Consider the following 17214-nt stretch of genomic DNA (forward strand, 5'->3'; position numbering starts at 1 on the left):
CAACTTTAATTTTGGCCTCTCATCACTGAGATCCAGAGGTCTCAGAAACCACAGCAGTGACCTGCATGCTTCTGCAGTGGCTGGAATTAGTCACTAGAGGGTATAGGTGTATACGGATTCAAGGCACTGTTCTAAATAGCTGGAAATGATAATATTTGCCTTGGATGTAAGAAAAGGCTCAGCTGCTTAAAACTGTTATAAAATGAAAACAAAGCATGGACAAGGAGTCTGCTAATTCCACCAAAATGTTTAATACCATAATAGATTTTCACTGAAGTACAGAGCTAATGTGAATATTTGTACAAAATACGTGGTTAAAAATAGTATTGATTTATAATATATACAGATATGTCACATCTGTGTCAGAAATGCAGACACTTGAATGAAAACATGAGTAATGTTTTTAAATCTACACGACATACATGAAATATTTCTGCAGCTACCCACAGTAGGACAACTTGCCAAATTGACACTTAAGGATCTGTCAGTCATTACAGATGGCGTTTCTTTCAGAAGTTTCTGAACAAGAACTCTGCTTTAAAATGGATTCAAAACATTTACCTTCATTAACCAAATAGTGAAGAGAACACATCTGTGTGACACTAACGTAGACACAACTTTCTCATAATAGATAAACGATCAATTACAAGAATTTGTTAAAACAAGGCTGATTTTCTGGTGTATAATAATAGAGAACTTTAATCCTTCTTGCTGGGTACTCTTAACTCAGGTGAAGAAGCCCCTGACTCAGGGGCAGCAAATGGGCCCTTCTTCACACAGCTCTCATTTACATGGGTTTAAATCCTAACGTCTGTCTTAAGGTTCTGAGTATCTTCATTTTTCATTAACTTTGAGGCTGCTCACCCTTCACAGCTTTCCCAGCCTTACTCCAGCAAGAACCTCACTAACAAATGTCTCTGATTCTAGGCTTTGTAGCTGCTGCGTTGGCACACAATCCTATATTGAAAGGATCCACGGATGACTCTTACTGTAGCCCCAGAATCTCCGTGTAGCAACTGAACAAATTGACAAAAGGGGAGAGGCGAATTAAGGCTATTTTTCAATGCTTTCTGAGCATCTCTGCCGTGGAGGCATTTGGGGTTCGTGCCCTTCAGTCGGGAGTGCTGCTGCTGCTGCTCTACCTCTAACAGTGCAAGCTTCTCTCCCCTCCAAGCCAAAGCAAATATACTCGACCCTTCAACATGTGGGAAGGAGCTTTTACAACACTTCTTCCCTTGTAATTTTACCTCTGAATGCCGCAGTCTACATGTATTTTAAAAGAGAGCACAGCTCACGTTAGAAAAAACATCTCCTTTTAAGAGGAGGCTAGGATATTTGAAAGCTGCTGTACTCCCCCCCAGAAGATGTGCTAAAGCAGGAAAAGCAGTGTTGGGTTTTGTTTTTTTGTTAGCGTAACTAGTTATTCAAGAGCATTGCATGAGGATGAGTATGAATGAGGGTCTGTCTGGGACTTTAATCCATACCTGGTTTTGCCTTTTGGTAAAACAGATAGAAAATATGATTTCTTAGGCAGACAGGAATCAAGAAAATGCAAAAGTCTTAAATTCATCCTAATATGTGAGAGAAAGTCTTAAGTGGCTAAATGTTTAGTGGTAAAATGTTTACCACTAAAAAAGGAACAAAAATAAATTTAGTAAAGGTTCTTTAGAGGATGTGATCTGAAAGCATTGTAGCTTTAATCAGGATATCCACAATAACCTACTTGAATCCCCTCTTCCATAGAAAGCTTGTTCCAGCTCCCCAGATTCGTGACAGATACTGTCTTCAAGCAAGCTGTTCCCCTAAGTCTATCTCTAACACCACCAAACTGACTACATTCCATCATTGGGCAGTAAAATACTGAAGGACCCAACCCCTGTGAGCTGCTGAATCCATTTTAAAAAGTTGGGCCGATCATCGGGCAGAGAGTTGCTAACTACAGACCCAATTGCAGAGCTGGAGTCTGCTCTGCACTTTCCAATTTGTCCTTCTTAAATCACCGTTTCTCTTGCTTTGATTGTAACTCTTCAGGAGAAAAAAATGAGGCTGCACAAGGAACAGCAATAGCCAGACTATCAGTCGTAAAGTGTACAGAGCCTCAGCTGTAAGTTATCGAGGCACGAGCCATGGAAGCCTCGGGCCCCTGCTGCAGCTGGGAGAAATACTTTTAACTCCCATTATTCAGTATTGTGCAGGGTTAGGTTGCACGTTATCACTTGCATGCACAAATGCCCAGTATAAATAAATATTGCCTATCTGTGTGTACAAATTGTGTACTGAAGTTACACACATACAGTCACATCCTCAACCAAAGACCAGTTTGAGATCCTCTGGGACAAACAGCTCTCTACTATCCACAACTGATGCCCTGAAGCTTATTTCCAGCTGCTGTGTTGAGTGCCAAGCAAGATGGAAGAGCCACAATCGGCATGTTGGTAATGCAACATTTCAGTCCGATCAGATGAAGAACCTTACTGTAGTTGGGAAAAGCTCATTTGCTGCTCAACAGTGAAGAATAAATCAGACCTCCTGTAGTGCATTTTACCTCTCAAGTATTCCATAAGAAGATGACTATTACTTTTTCTAATCAAGACACAGAGGTAAAGGCCTGTCTTTTCAAAAGGAATCAGTAAGCTCAGAGCTTACATTTCCAACGAGGCTTCTTAAGCGGATCTAATTTTCAGAATCATGAACAATGGTCCTTTGAAAACTACGTCTTTTATGCCACACACCCAGAAAAAAAAAAAATCATTTTTCCAAATACAGATCTCAGTGATCAAATATAAGAATTTCACAAGACAGTTAATCAGCAAACTCATCTCCTGGTTTCCAATCCTTTACAAGATCCAGTACAAATTGACACAAGAGACTACAAACAATTAGTTTTGATTTTTGTAATAATTAATGTTAATAGAACTTTTTCCCCAGCCTGGATGGTAGCTGGATGCCACAATGTTTCTTATTCAATCGCTCATGCCCACTGTATTTACCCATTATTACAAAAGCACAGTAAGAACCACATTAGCTGTCAGGGATGTGCTTTTGCTCATCAGTGACTGCGCTGTGTTCTTTTTTTGCACACGCCTAGCCAAATCCACAGCAAACCAGTGCAAGTTCACATGACTCTGTGAAACTGCAGCAGTTTAAAATGGAACACGGCATAACCTGCCAATAAAAGGGCTATTTTCCCTCCCTAATTTCTACTGAAACAGTTTGACCTATGTCACCCATTTAAGCATTTTCACTTCTACCAGTTGAGAGCGCAGTGGTATATACCACACTAGTCAGTTTATTAATAGAGCTTAACTCTTTAAATGTTGCCTTTCAAAATGCCAACGCAAGCAGAACACAAAAATATTGTTTGCCATATTTATTTTTCAAACTAAGCTCTGAATTATACAAGTGTAAAAGTGATTAATTAGCCAACAGCTTTTTAATACTCCTATAAAATATGACTAAATAGAATATTTCAAAAGTATGTACAATATAATGGAAACGCTAACATAATCTGTCACAGTGCTCAGACATACCACTGTAATCAAGTCTTGCAAGATGGTTCAGTCCATTACTCTGTTCAAAGAACAGTCTTTCTTTTTGCAGAAAGCTTTTTCACTGTTGCTGAATGGGAAGGAGGGGGGAAAAGACCAAAATAAAAACAACCCACCTCTCCCACCCTATTTAGGATTAAATAAATGTTAAACAATTTATGCACGGGGCACATTTTTATAATATAAAGCACTTTACAATAACTATGTCTATAGTCTTGTTATGGTTGAGGAAGGGATGCTCTTGCCATGTTTTCTTGCTGAAAACAAAGTGTACTTGAGTGTGTACGTATACGTTAGGAAGGGGGGAGTTTGTACTACCTTGTCTTAATTACAAAAATCAAGGCCACAAAAATTCTTTGTTATTTTGTTCCAAAAGAGAAGATTCCAAAATACCCTTTCTCCATGCGTTGTCAATGTTTTCATCCTTTTAACTGTACTTAGGAAGTCATTAAAATTTTGATTTCTTATCTGAAGAGGTCAGAAAGGACAAGCAGGCAGCAGGCAACAGAAACAGCAACTGTACTCCCCTGATTTCCTCCTTCCATTTCCAAGCAGCAGCAGGAGCAATGTCCACCCAAAAGAGGGCCCCAGGGCATCGCTGCCAGCCGCTCCCATGGGCGCCCGCTTTGGAAAGGAAATTAAAAGAACACCATCTGTGTCACTGTGCATCAGAAGATGCAATGTAACACAGAGATTTCGTTCTTATTTATACTATTACAACATGAGAGAATCTACTTTAGCACTGTGGACACCCTGTGAAAAGTGCAAGTCAGAGGGACTGAGTTCATAGATGCTACACAACAGATAATTCCCACTGAAGTAAGTAGGGACTCTTGCCTGTGAATTACTGAATTAAATAGGGCAGTTACTCTTCCAGATGGTCAGCATTTTTTTGAAAGAAGCCTTTCTTCTGTGCCAGGCAAGAACCAGCCTTTAGCAAAATACCAGGTTCTCTTTAAGTCACAAATCCTGTTACTTTTATGATGGGGACATTATTCCGTAATACTTGAAACATTTTTCCTTGATGACTGTTGTTTTATCACATAAAGGTGATGCATAAGCTTTGACCATAGTTACAACAGGCTTCTTTGAGTTTTCGGGTTTGTAGTTGTGTGTCTATTTCTGTGCTTTAACCAGTGAGCCATGTTCCACGCCCTCCTGGGTAGTACTACGTAGTTTTGTGAAGACAAAGAGTAGTCATTGAAAGGGGCCTGTTTAATGTCTGAAAATGCACTTTGAAGAAAGAACATTTAAGATCCAATGCTTTAATTTGCAGTATAGTTTTACATCATTTGAGGCCAAAGTCCGTAGTTCAGAACCAAGTCTCCAAAGTTTGAGTACATGGATACAAGATACAAGGACTAGATTCAGCCTCCAACACTTCTGCATGGAAAAAAATCCGGAGTATCAAATTTGATTGGAGAAGATGTCTGATTGCTTACATCAATCGAGGATGTGGCCAGTAAATTCTTCCATACAGCATGTATCAACAAAAAACCTTAGGCGTTTAAATCTTTCTCTCCCTGTTTATACTGGTCTAAAACCCATGGACCTTAGCGTTCTGTATGTTCTCAAAAACGACAGTGGTGTTACTTCTGAAATACTGTAGGTGTCCTATGATGGTGTTTTCAACAGGAACATCAGGTTACAGTCTTAGGGTAGTAAGTGACTATTTATTGAAACCATTTCTAAATGCATCACTGAAAAAATAATTGAAGTGAAACCTCTAAGGAGTTACTTTAAGACAACTTTACACAGATATCATGAGGATACTAAAGCCCCATTTTTTGTTCAGTCTCTGCTGTATTTAATGTGCTTCTATTAGTATAACACACGCACGACGATGTCCATAATGCAGTAACAAGTATCACATTATAGATATACGCTAAGTAAAGCACTACATCTCAACAGGAATATTAGGGGCCTGTGGTGGTGGCAGAATGAACTATATGAGAATGCTTAAGTCCTCATTCTCAGAACGTCCTTCACCGTGCACGTTGAGAATGGCATCTCCTGTCTTCACCGACAAAGCAACATGCTTTTCTTCCTGGAAGTACTGGAGAGCCAATACCCCAGCAAGGGGGACTTGACTCTGCTGAAGCTTGTAGCCTCACTGCTAATTAAGGGTAGAATGGAACCCTCCCTCAGAAACCAGATCATTAGATTTTATGACAAAAATCTTGATTACAGAACCTAAGCTGACTTTTCAGATCCTAGAATGAGCTTCCAAGATGTATTTACTTATTTTAACTTGTAAAGGATTTTAAACCGTGGAATCTCACTGTGCCATTTTAAAGTCACTTTTGGGAGTACAGCTGCAGCTAATTAGCTTAAAAATCCCACCGTATCTTACACATATGCTCAGTTTTCTGCAGTATTAATTTCAGTGGAACTACTCATGTGCATAAATTAAGCGCATGCTTAAATATATGCAAAATCTGAGCTCAAATGTCTAGAAAATATGTTCTCAAAAGGACAAGTATGCATAAAAAAAAAAATCATCATGGAAGGTCTGCCAGACAGGGAATCCAGTATCTGCCTGCTGTCAGCCATGATGAAAACACAGAACAATTTTTGTAACCCAGTATACATTGCAAGTGAAAGAAACATGCAGGACAGAGTGAAAAAAGGGGATTCAATTGCATGCAGTCTAATTTCAAGTGTGTAATTATGGTCCTGTTTTCTTTGGCCTAAAAAAAGAGAAAAAAAACAACAAAAGAACACCAACTAACCTCTCCTCACCTCCACAAACCCAAACTGCATACAGCTCAAAAAGGGCTTTAAAACACAGGAAGTGGGGAAGGAAAAGGTCTGAATATTAGAGATGTACGAGTAATTACTAACAGTTTCAGGGCTATTCAACACACCACTAGGAAAGCATTCAGCCTATATCATTACTAGAACTTACAGCTACGACAGAGAGCAATGAATCCCTCCTTAAACAAGCAGTCAGTTTCTCTTTCTGCCTCAAACTCAGAAGTACCACTCACACCTTTATGGAAGAAAAAATGACAATCCCTGTTGATATTCTGGCTCCCTTCTCCTTAGAGAGAAGGACTGAAAGACACCAGACCCTCCAGCCAGCTGCTGTCTCTCAGCCCAGAGAGCTCTGTCTCACATCCCTGCCACCATTAAGGACAAATTTACTCTACAGCTGTTGGTGGAAGAGGGTGTTTTTCTGATGTTTCTAAAAATGTTGCAAAGATAGTATTCCTTACAGAAAACTCCAGGGGGATGAAAAGGCCACCAAGCTGCTAGTAGATTAACAACAACACTCATGCCCCCCTTTAAAAAAAAAAAAAAAAGGGAAAAGACTAAGGTCTGGTGGGGAACTGAGGAGGTCAGAGGAGCAGGCTGCTTGATGAAGGGCAATAGCAAGTATTCTGGGAGTTTGAATATCAAGCCTGCTATCAGGCTAATTGCCCACCCTGAATGATCTCTCTGGTAGTGGTGTTTCAGCATGCAAATTATAGCTGTGAAAAAATCCTCAGACTGAAACCCTCCCTTGTTTCTTCAGCCTTGTTTTGTCCTTTCCAGAAAAATCTATTAGTTGGTGTGTGATATGGTTACATATACAAAGATCTTTTTCCTAGCCCTTTTATTACATAGGCTTGATTACTGTAAAGGGATTTCAATGAGTTTAATGTCTGGTACTCAAAAGGCAATGGCTGCCTTTCAACAAAACAAAGCAAACAAAAACCAAGAGCTGTGCTGGAGGAGAGAAGTGCTGCTTCTGCCGGAGAGGCTCAGTTAGATACAGGAGGTGGCAGACCAGGGCGTCGAGTTTGAATGATTTTTGGCTTTGGAGAATTCTTTGGGTCCTCGTCTTCTTCCATGTCGCTGTCACAGACATGCACTACCACACTGGGAGTGGACTCTGTTCCTGCGTGCAACTCGTATTTCTCCCCTGGAAGCAGAGAAAAATAGTTAGATCAAAAGACAACAGTCTGAGTAGCAGTACAGACCATGGCGCTCTTGGACTGCAGAATACTCCTGTACCTGCATAGGGCAGATGAGCGTGTGCTGCTCCTAAATGTAGGTGAGGGCAAGCATGGCTAGACAATATCAGCTATCACAACAGATTCTGGGGATCCTGCCCCTGGGGGGCAGTGATCATTGGTCTGTGAGGCATAATAAAATACCTTGGTGTCTATAATGGTGTTTTACACCAATATTAGTGGCCACCAGCACTGAAAAAAAAAAGTACAAAGAGGAGAGAGAACACAGAAGTTCATGGCTAAGAAGAGGGACTGGAATCCAACCTATCAAACATTTGGTGTGAAGTCAGGTCACACCTGTTGGGTTAGGGTTATTCTTTTTTGTTGTTGTTGTTTTCTTTCAGTCTAGCATGGCTCCAGTCCCATTTAAAGTCCACTAGATTCTGCAGCTTGTTGCCTCCAGACAGACATCAACACTTGGTCCAACTGCTCCAGAAATAAAAAAACACATGTATCTGCTCCAGAAGGATTTTGAGATTCAAAGCTCTTTAGCTGAGACTGAAACAAATTTTGTCTCTACAGATGAGACTACAGAGTACAGTCTATAAATGCTGTAAAGAAAAAAAAGTCCCAACGGTGACATTTCTGACAGGATGACTTGGTCTTCAGATGTGACAAAGACCCATTCGCAGCACTGAAAACTAGAAACCATTCCAGATACTGCGCTTGCCCCCTTCTGGACTATTTCTCATCACTCTCATCTCCAAGACCCACAAGCCTCAGTTAAATTGAACTAGGCTTACAGTGACCACATGCACACCTGATAGCTTTTTTTTTTCTTCGTAAGACTGGTCCAGAACCACTGCATATTTCCTGAAAAATATTCTGAGATGACGACAGTGAGGCCCAATATACCTAGCTGACCTGTATTCGTGGTGCAACAGCTCCTGAACACCTGCATCACTGGCAGAACCTGGCAGGGCTAGGTGTTGTACGATGAAAGTGAAATGGCAGACCCTACCCCAAAGCACTTGCAGTTTGCTCATGTTACTAATTTGGACTTTTATTTATTAGCAACTTTGTGGTAGATTAATTCATGTGAGGAAGGGGTTGCAGGTTTGGCCCTGCATTAGCACATGCAGTTCTGAGACTGTCATCACATGGTATTTGTGCTGACAAATTCTTCGTTCAAATAAGACTGGGTGGCTTGCGACTAGACGACATTCTGCATTTTTGCCTAAAAAATAGTCGGCAACTAGTGAATAATAGCTGTAAGTCAGGCATCTTGCTGTGAGAAATATTTTACTGCTGTGATACCATTAATGTTGACATTTAACTGCTCTATTTTTAGCAACCTTTCCTCTGAATCCAAATTGAGCAAAGCATTACAGGTCTTGCTGATAGGCTAAAATATAAAAAGAGAAATAGCTTGGTTGTGCTGCATTGAGAAATTATATGGTTTTTCTTTGCCTATTTTCCCTCCGGGCTTCAGCTAATTTCTCAGCTATGGTCTGACGTCAATGCTGCCAACCAGCACCGAAGGCTACATTGGTCACTGTCAGCTACAAGCAGCTCTGCAGTGCTGCACACACACAATGCTGGGCCCTTTCCTCATACACCAGCACCATGAAATAAATCAGATTCACTGCCCTCTTAAAAGGTAATAATCTCAGTTCAAATGCCACATTCTTTTACTGTTCAAATCCTTCCCAGAAGGACTTTTTCTGCTGAAAAAGAACAGTGGAAATAACTACAGACACAAGGAAAAAAATATTCAGATGCCTCTGGCACAAGTAACTGCAACAGCAATTAATGTCACTTTGCAAATCAAAATGTGATGCACTTATAAATCAGGTTTTTAAGGCAGACGGTTATTTCTGAACATAAATGAGCTGCAGACTCAGTTCTGTACTCACAATTATTCATGCCTGCAGAACTGTGGCTCAAACTGCAGAAAACCTTTTTATGGCTGAGTTAGGAACAGGACAACAGTAACTATGGGACTTTTATACAGCCGTGTCTTGTTCCTAAATGTAACCATTGTTTGCAGAAAAATACTAGGGTAATAAGTACAAAATAAAAATCCAATAGATAACAGCCAGATTACCCCTTCCCTTCTGCTTTTTTTTTCCTTCCTCTTAAACAACACCTCCAGCATAAAAAAAAAATTGAGCTAAATCTGCAGCAGTTAAGCTAGTGGAGTAATGGTTGAACCACTGCAATTGAGTTAGGTTTACAAGACATACAGGTTGTCCCAAGCTAAGAGTAGCAAGTCAAGTTAGCATAGTTAAGACTCACCAACTTCTGTAGTTAATATCACTCAAGCATTTCTCCAGCTATCTCATTCAGCTGTCTCTGATGCTGCCTCCTTTGCATTCTCAGGCCTTACATTGCCCCACCGCTCCTGCTTCTCCCGCTTGCCTGATGAACTCTTACAGGCTAAGCCAAAGGATTCTTGGGGAGAGGTGTCTTTCTCCTCCAGCAATCTTTGGGCTGTCTCTATCCCTTATTATTAAGTTGTTTAAATATTCACATAAGCTGGGATAACAATGGAAGCTAACATAAATTTACTCAGAAAAATATTACAAAATTTATCAAATATGCTCGAATGTCTAAACTCTGCCTTCAGGGTACAATGCACGGAAGAATTCAGCTGTGGCACCTCCACCATATAGATTTGTCAGAAAAGGTTCCTAACCCCTGAAAATAGCAGCAATGTCCCTCTATTCATTTGTTTCACATAAGAAAAAAACCAGGAATTTGAAGTTTCACCATTCAACAGTGGGCCTAGCTGCTTTTATGTCACTTGGCACTACCTTTTGTGACCACATTTACCACAGCCTCAGGTGACACAAATAAGATGACTCCAAGAACAGCACAAAAGCAACTTAGGGTATTTTAGAAATAATAATAATAGCATGTGATTTTCTATCCCTTTGTGAATCAGTACTATGAACTTTGATGGTGCATCTCTCATCTAATGAGGCACTTTTGTCCAGCAAAGAGTATGTTCATACACTTAATTAATAATGAAGAAATGGTAATGATACTCTGCAGCTACCTCATCCCTGATTCTGACTCATGGTAAAAGGTTAATGGGTTCAGAGCTGTCCATTCCATGTTAAACATGTCATTAGCTTCATAAAAATACCTTCCCCTTGTAGTCGCTTCATCCAAGTGCTTTACAAAAAATATGGTACAAATAACGGGTAGTCCTTTGTACGGGTGCATGTTTACGCCAGAAGAGCTACAACCCATCCCATATAATACCTCTGCTGCATGGATCTGCCAGGCACAATATGGAGGAACTGCTCTCTGGAAGTCCATTACTGATGTTTGCAGGAGAAGGGCACCCTCCTCTCCAGGCTGGCAGAACAAGGCAGAGGGAGAACTTTCTACTACACCCAGCAGCTTTCCTGTACCCTGCCCCTGGTAAGGGGAGGGAAGGGCAGAGGCAGGCACAGAACACAGGGGAGAGGAAGGGCAGGGATGGAAAATTTTATCTATCACCCATCTGCCTGCCCCTCCACCCCTTTTAATCCTCTCTGGAAGTCATCTGAAGTATTTAGTAATTCCTTTCAATCAGAGAGAACAAACATGAGAGTTTGAAAACACCTGGGCATAGAAAACTTGAGTGTGAGACACGGTTTGAAATCCCTGTGTGCAGCATTTACTGGGCGGGGTCCTGCTCTTCCCCGTTTTCCCCTTCCCCTGTGCAAGGGTGAGCCAAACCAAGGGCGGAGCAGAGGCAAGAGCTACACATCCTCCTCAAGAAACCCAGCTAGAGCATGGCAGGAATGGCTACCTCTTAATGGCTCAGAGACAACAATGAAACCCTGACCCAACCCCTCCTCTGACCACTTATCATTTGCAGACCCAGCAGCCAAGTGGCACAGACTGTTGCAGGGTCTCCTTTGTGTCCCAAGAGGTACCACTGTGGACCTAAGAGCCATCATGTGTAACACTTCAGAATGGTGCTTTCATAATGTGAAAAATGTATTTTCCATGACCTGGAGCATAGCCTGAAGGCATTTAGGAGGTGCAAAGCCTGCTGGAATGCTGATGAAGGAGTGGGAAATGCAGAGAGAACTGAAACTGGTACAAATTTGTCTATATGGGCTGCTGGAGATGGTGCCCAGCCTGCACTGGTTTTCAAATAGTGCCTGAAATTGTGGAGGCGAGTGCTAAGTGACAGAGGGAGAAATCACACTGGGGGGCACATGGAGCAGTTAAGCGCTCAGGACCCTGACCTACATTGTGTGTTATTGCATAGTGCAGATCTCATCAGTGGAGCCATGATCCGTGAATCAAAGCCACGGGAGAAAGGCAATTTGTCTGGGCAAATGCTGTGTGGGCAGCAGGCAGAGGCTGAGATTGGCAAGGGGAGGCCAGGGTGGCACCTGGGACCCTGGGGAAAGGCACTCTGAAGAGCATGGACTTAGAAAGTGAGGGAATACAGGGCAGTCTGTCGAGAAGAAATTGGGGTAACAGGTTTGAAAGAGGCGATGGGGGAAAGAGGGAAGAAATATGCAGGTTGGGGGTAGACAGGGAGGGGGTAGGACTGCTTTCCAGAAAATAAGGACTTACTCTAATGCCAGCAAGATGGTGACGGTTTGTAAACTGTAACTTTGAGAGGAGCAGCTCTGCTGTATACACATAGCCTAGACCTGGAGATTCCCCCCCCTCCCCCTTACAAACATTTCTCATATAAAATTATTTCCTGTATTCCTCAGTGGGATGAAATTAAGACCTTATAAAATGTTATGGAAAAGACATGAGGGCCTACACGAGCCAACAGCTTGGTACCTTGCAAGTCAGGCCAGGCAGAGACACAACCTGGGCCTGATAGGCAAACAGCCAAACTACCACCCTAGTTCAGTGCAATGCCTTTGTATCTTCATCAGTATTTTAAACTACTGGAAGTTTGCTTGACAATAGAAGTGTTCTTCATCAAAGAGGTTAATGATCACGCTTCTTTATCTGCAATATATTGAAAAAATTGTAGGCTGGTGGTCAGAACCAGGCACAGTCACAGTTGCTGGCTCTGACAGGTCTACGGCATTCTAGTCATGCCTTGTTTAAAGCTCATTGTCTGCATCTGCAGAAAGTAAGAATATACATCAAACAACCAGAAACTTAAACATGCCATGGTCTTCCCTAACAAGTAAACGCACCCTTACCTGTCTCAATTTAACGTCAAAGGACCAAAAGACAGCTTCTTTTTGTGCACAGCAAAAGGAAATCTTTCTGTTAGACCTCTCAGATGCCAGACAGTCATTGCTGCAGCCACAAGGCTGCAAAAAAAAAAAAACCAACCCCAAAACTGTCCCAAAACTGAGCTTGGAAAAAGAGAACACAGAGCAAATCTGTTAACTAGCTTCCAGCCTATTCGTTTCACTCTGGAGCAAATCTCCCAGCCTTTGTGCCTAAGGACAGTTTTAGTCTCTAATTTTGTGGCTATGATGATTACGGCAGCGTACTGTGAAAGATGACCTCTATTCATGGAATGGGACAGTAGCATGGGTCTGTGTCCAAGTGGTGTATCTTACATTCCCGCAAAATAGGTCAGTAAAACTCATCTTGTACTGAGGACATACAAGAAACTGTTCACTATTTACACGCTCAAATGAGTTTTCCGGGTCCTCAGACATTAATCTTACCAAATCAGTGTAATTAATATAGGAAAGATTCCTCACAAGTTAAAGACATAGAAGTTGGGCTATAACATTCAGAGTTCCGTAAACAACTGTGCCAGTGAGTATTTTTTGATAGCTGACAAACCGTAGTTATATTTTTTAATTGTGTTTTTTGAATGAAAAAAAATCTAACTTAGCTGAGACTAAGTGTCATTTGATGTACAGCATTATGTTTTACTGATGTGATACTGAGAAATGAGTTTTGGTGGGATTTGTTTTTCAATGAAATTCTAAACATAGTAAATGCACAACTGAGAACTGCAACACTATTTTAAAACCGCCTCTGCAGTTAACTAAAATTGATCTCTCTAACAAGGGCTAAAAATAGAAAGAAGAGAGCACACAATGACTTTTCATATTGCTCCCTGCAGGCTCCTTAAATACGGGTGAATATGACCTTCACGCAAAGCTGTCCCAGAGTGTGGGACAATGAGTGATATTTCACATTCCACTGCTCTAGAACAGGAATTGATTTATTACCCAGCTAGCTAGGGAATTCGTTTACATGTTTCCATTTATAACACTGCTGCATCAAAGGAAAGAAAAAAAAAAAAAAGAGTTTTTTGTTTTTCTTTTATTCAGCAGTTTAGAAGCAAAGCATCAATTCTGGAAATAATAAGCAATATAGTACAAAGTGTTACACCTGACAGCCCTTTTCTATGGGCTTTCCTGCTGAAGAGGAATAAAACACAGGAATCTCTGACATTCTGCTGATACATATTTTCCCCCTGTGAGAGAACCCATGTGAAAAAGATATGAGGTGATCCTGCAAACCTTGTGAATCATGACACATCTCTTCTGCACCCCATGCACTTCAGCTCTGGGTTACTCTGGTGGAGTTACACAAAAGCCCCAGTGATAAGATGTCTGCAATTGGAAGCTAGTCTTAGAACAAGAGAGCAGCATCTTCAGTACAGCTGGGGAGAAAAAAATTCTCTCATCCCATAAGAATTTAAAAAATCAACTCTAATAAATTTTCATGAGCTCACCCCCCAATTGTTATTAGATTGGATCTGAAGTGTTTTATTTCAATATGAAAATAATTTAACAAGCTATTTTTTCCTATGGTTTACATATGTAAATCAGACAATTTCTAAATGATACTGCTTAGACCTGGAAGTGGAACCTTTTCCATTTTGAAAATTTTAAAAGAGGATGCTTCAACAGCTTTGAAAGAAAACTATTTGTAAAGATGACTTAATTAAATCAAAACTAATCCTCTCCTGTGAAAAGTTTTGGTTTCATCAGATGAGCATTTTCTTAGGGAAAGGATTGTTTTGAAAATCCCAGCTAGCTTCAATTCCTGGCATTAGCTGAAGATGGAAACACAGAAGAAAGTCTATCTGCATTATCCATTGACGTCTATCTGCATTATCCATTGACATCTATCCTATTTTGCTAGAGGCTACAACTTATCCCATTCCTTCTGCATACAGTTTTCAACAGAAAATGGGCAGTCTCAACAGAGCAATCCTGCTAGGATTGGGGAATGGTAGTTCTGTCTCGACAAACTTGTTAATGTGAGAGATTCTCCACTCTGGTGGAGATGCAGTGATGCCTAAACATTTGAAGAGGTATACTGCATCTTGGAAAGCAGTACCAAGCAGATGTGATTTAAAACAAAAACTCCTCAAGTTCATGGACAAACATTTATCCAGTCCCCACATAAACCATCAGTTGTCTCATCTAAGCACAAATCCAAGCACAATAAATCGTGTAAACAAGCTCTGATCTGCTATTCAATCAAATAGCACTCACTAGCTGCAGATAAGATCTAATTCTGTACACACATACGGTAAAACTCACGCTCACGAGCTGCAGACAGGATCTAATTCTGAACATACATATGGTAAAACTCATTCTTAAGCAAACAACCAGTTGACATGCATCAACTTAAATCTAAAGCTTTAACCCAACTTACAGGCTTTACCTCAACCTCCTCTATGGTTATTCTCTACACTGCTATTCTCTCGTCTGCTTTTTCTGACGCATTTTCACACAAGGACCAAAAGCTTACCTGGTCCTAGCTTAGAAACTGCATAAAGGAGGTCGTAGTTGATGACAGGTGTTGCATCATCTATTGGTTGCCACCCTACAGGTGGGGAGGCTGGAGGCGAGATGAGAAACTGTTTTGCAGGCTGTGGTGGTGCCAAATGAAGCTTGTCTCCATCTGTCTCAGAGGTCTGAATCTTTAAAGCATAACAAATACATTGTTTAGTATAGGATGGGTAAATGGAATGATTACTCAAATCATACACTTCTAATACCAAATGCCACCCAGGCAGGGTTTCAGCGTCAGTCTCAGCAGAGAAGGCCTGGAGATGAATTTCATCTCAACCTTACAGATGGTTTCTCTACAGTAAATACACTGTGGGGGGCTGTTATATGAGCAAAGCTACAATGTTTGTGCCTATTGTATACATTCTCTGAGGATACATGCAAAGCTTTGGTATCCACAGCTGCTAGTTCAGAGATTTTTGAGGCGGAAAAGATATTGTTGTGATCTACTGGCCTAAACCCCTAAATAAAACCAGACATTAAACAAGAAACCAGTAAGTCCTGCACCAAGGCTTTATCAGTAATTTCAGAGAGGTTTCTGAAGATTTGTTTTCTTTAGCTGAAGTGATAAAGGAATCTATCATGTTCCTTAGTAATTTGCAACTAAGTGTTCTCATTTTATTTCCATCTTCAATTATCTAGTTTAATTCCTGCTTTTTTCTGATATATTAAAGAAGTCTCAACATAAATGAATTACACTACAGCCATACCTGAGCAAGTTTACAACCAGCTCGGGCCCAGAAGCAATAAACTGCATTTGCATGACAGCAAGCCCGAGACAGCACCCTGCTATACTACAAAGGGTTTTGCAAAGAGCCAGTTTGGGTCTTTCAACTCCATGTTCCCCAGAACTTCTAGTTCTGAAGTGCTTATTCAGTCTGGCTGAGGCCCATACAAACATACACTGCTCCAGACACTGTGCTGCTTCCACATACTCATTCCCTGGACACAGCTAACAAGCTCTTTTAAGACTGCATGTACTGGAGAGCATAGTGCAGATACCTAAATGGCTTTGCAGGAAATCAGCTTAGATATGGAGACTAATCACTATTCTGCACATTTTTCTTTTTCTTGTGTTATCCTAAGTTTCCTATTAACCTCTTGATTGTGCAGTTAGAGTGAAATGATTCTGAGATCTGCTTAACAGCAGGTTTGGAAACCTTTCAGAAAAAAATCATAGCCAGATCTAGGAGATTAAGGCATATAAAATGGGATTGAGGTAACTGTCAACACCTAAATCCAACTGTAAGATCTTCTGAACTCATCTAACCCATTAAGCATATTTCACAACTGTAGTTTCCCATGTTCCTGAGGTTCTGCTCTGCCTAAGCTCAAAACAGCTCCTATTCTGACCAGGCTGTAGAGGCTCAAAATGTAACTGCCTCCTAGGTTTGATTGATACCTTCAGATGACCCTGCCTTTATCCTAAGACCTCTGAAGGATCAATCTGGCAGCTTAAAGCACACTTACATTGCTTTTAAGCACTAGTGAGTATCCCATAAGCCACAGTGGCCACAGCAATTTATTAAAATACATTCAGAAGAGGCTGTGGTCAGGTTCTCAACCTCCCTCACCTTTCTATATCCTGGCTGGGGCCTAGTACTCACCCAGGCTGTGGGAGATCTGGGTTCTCTCTCCCTTGGCCAAGAATTGAACCGCCATCTGACACTTCCAACAGATGGATATAATCACCTACGCTCCCAGACTAGGGGTGTTGTTCTCCCCCACCCTCTCCCTTTTACCTGAACTTAATAGAAAATTCACACATACATCCAGTAAGTAAAAAAAAAAAAAAGGCAGGAGGAAGCCTGACTGTGGCTCAGGGTTGCAGTCAAATAATTCAGCCCTACTTTTTTTATGAACTTTTGAAACTTTACATTACCGCCTTTTTTATAGCTAGTTTAGAGAGTTACCCACAGAAAATACCCAATCAGTTGTAAATCAGTTCTAAGCTATATAACTTCTGTGTGTTGA

General features: G+C 40.9%; 1 protein-coding gene across 2 annotated transcripts in view; it reads right to left on the reverse strand.

Annotated features, from left to right (window-relative positions):
• Nucleotides 1-229: 229 nt before the first annotated feature.
• The window catches only part of RCAN2 (regulator of calcineurin 2), a 93168-nt gene continuing 76183 nt past the window's right edge, over nt 230-17214 (reverse strand). For both annotated transcript variants that reach the window (XM_075048986.1, XM_075048987.1), the window contains 2 exons: nt 15200-15371; nt 230-7455 (listed from right to left, as the gene is read on the reverse strand). In XM_075048986.1, coding sequence (XP_074905087.1) covers nt 7295-7455; nt 15200-15371 — 333 coding nt within the window. In that variant the 3' untranslated portion in view covers nt 230-7294. The remainder of the gene's footprint in view (nt 7456-15199; nt 15372-17214) is intronic.

This window comes from Buteo buteo, chromosome 17 (assembly GCF_964188355.1).
Source record: "Buteo buteo chromosome 17, bButBut1.hap1.1, whole genome shotgun sequence".
NCBI classification, from domain to species: Eukaryota; Metazoa; Chordata; class Aves; order Accipitriformes; family Accipitridae; genus Buteo; species Buteo buteo.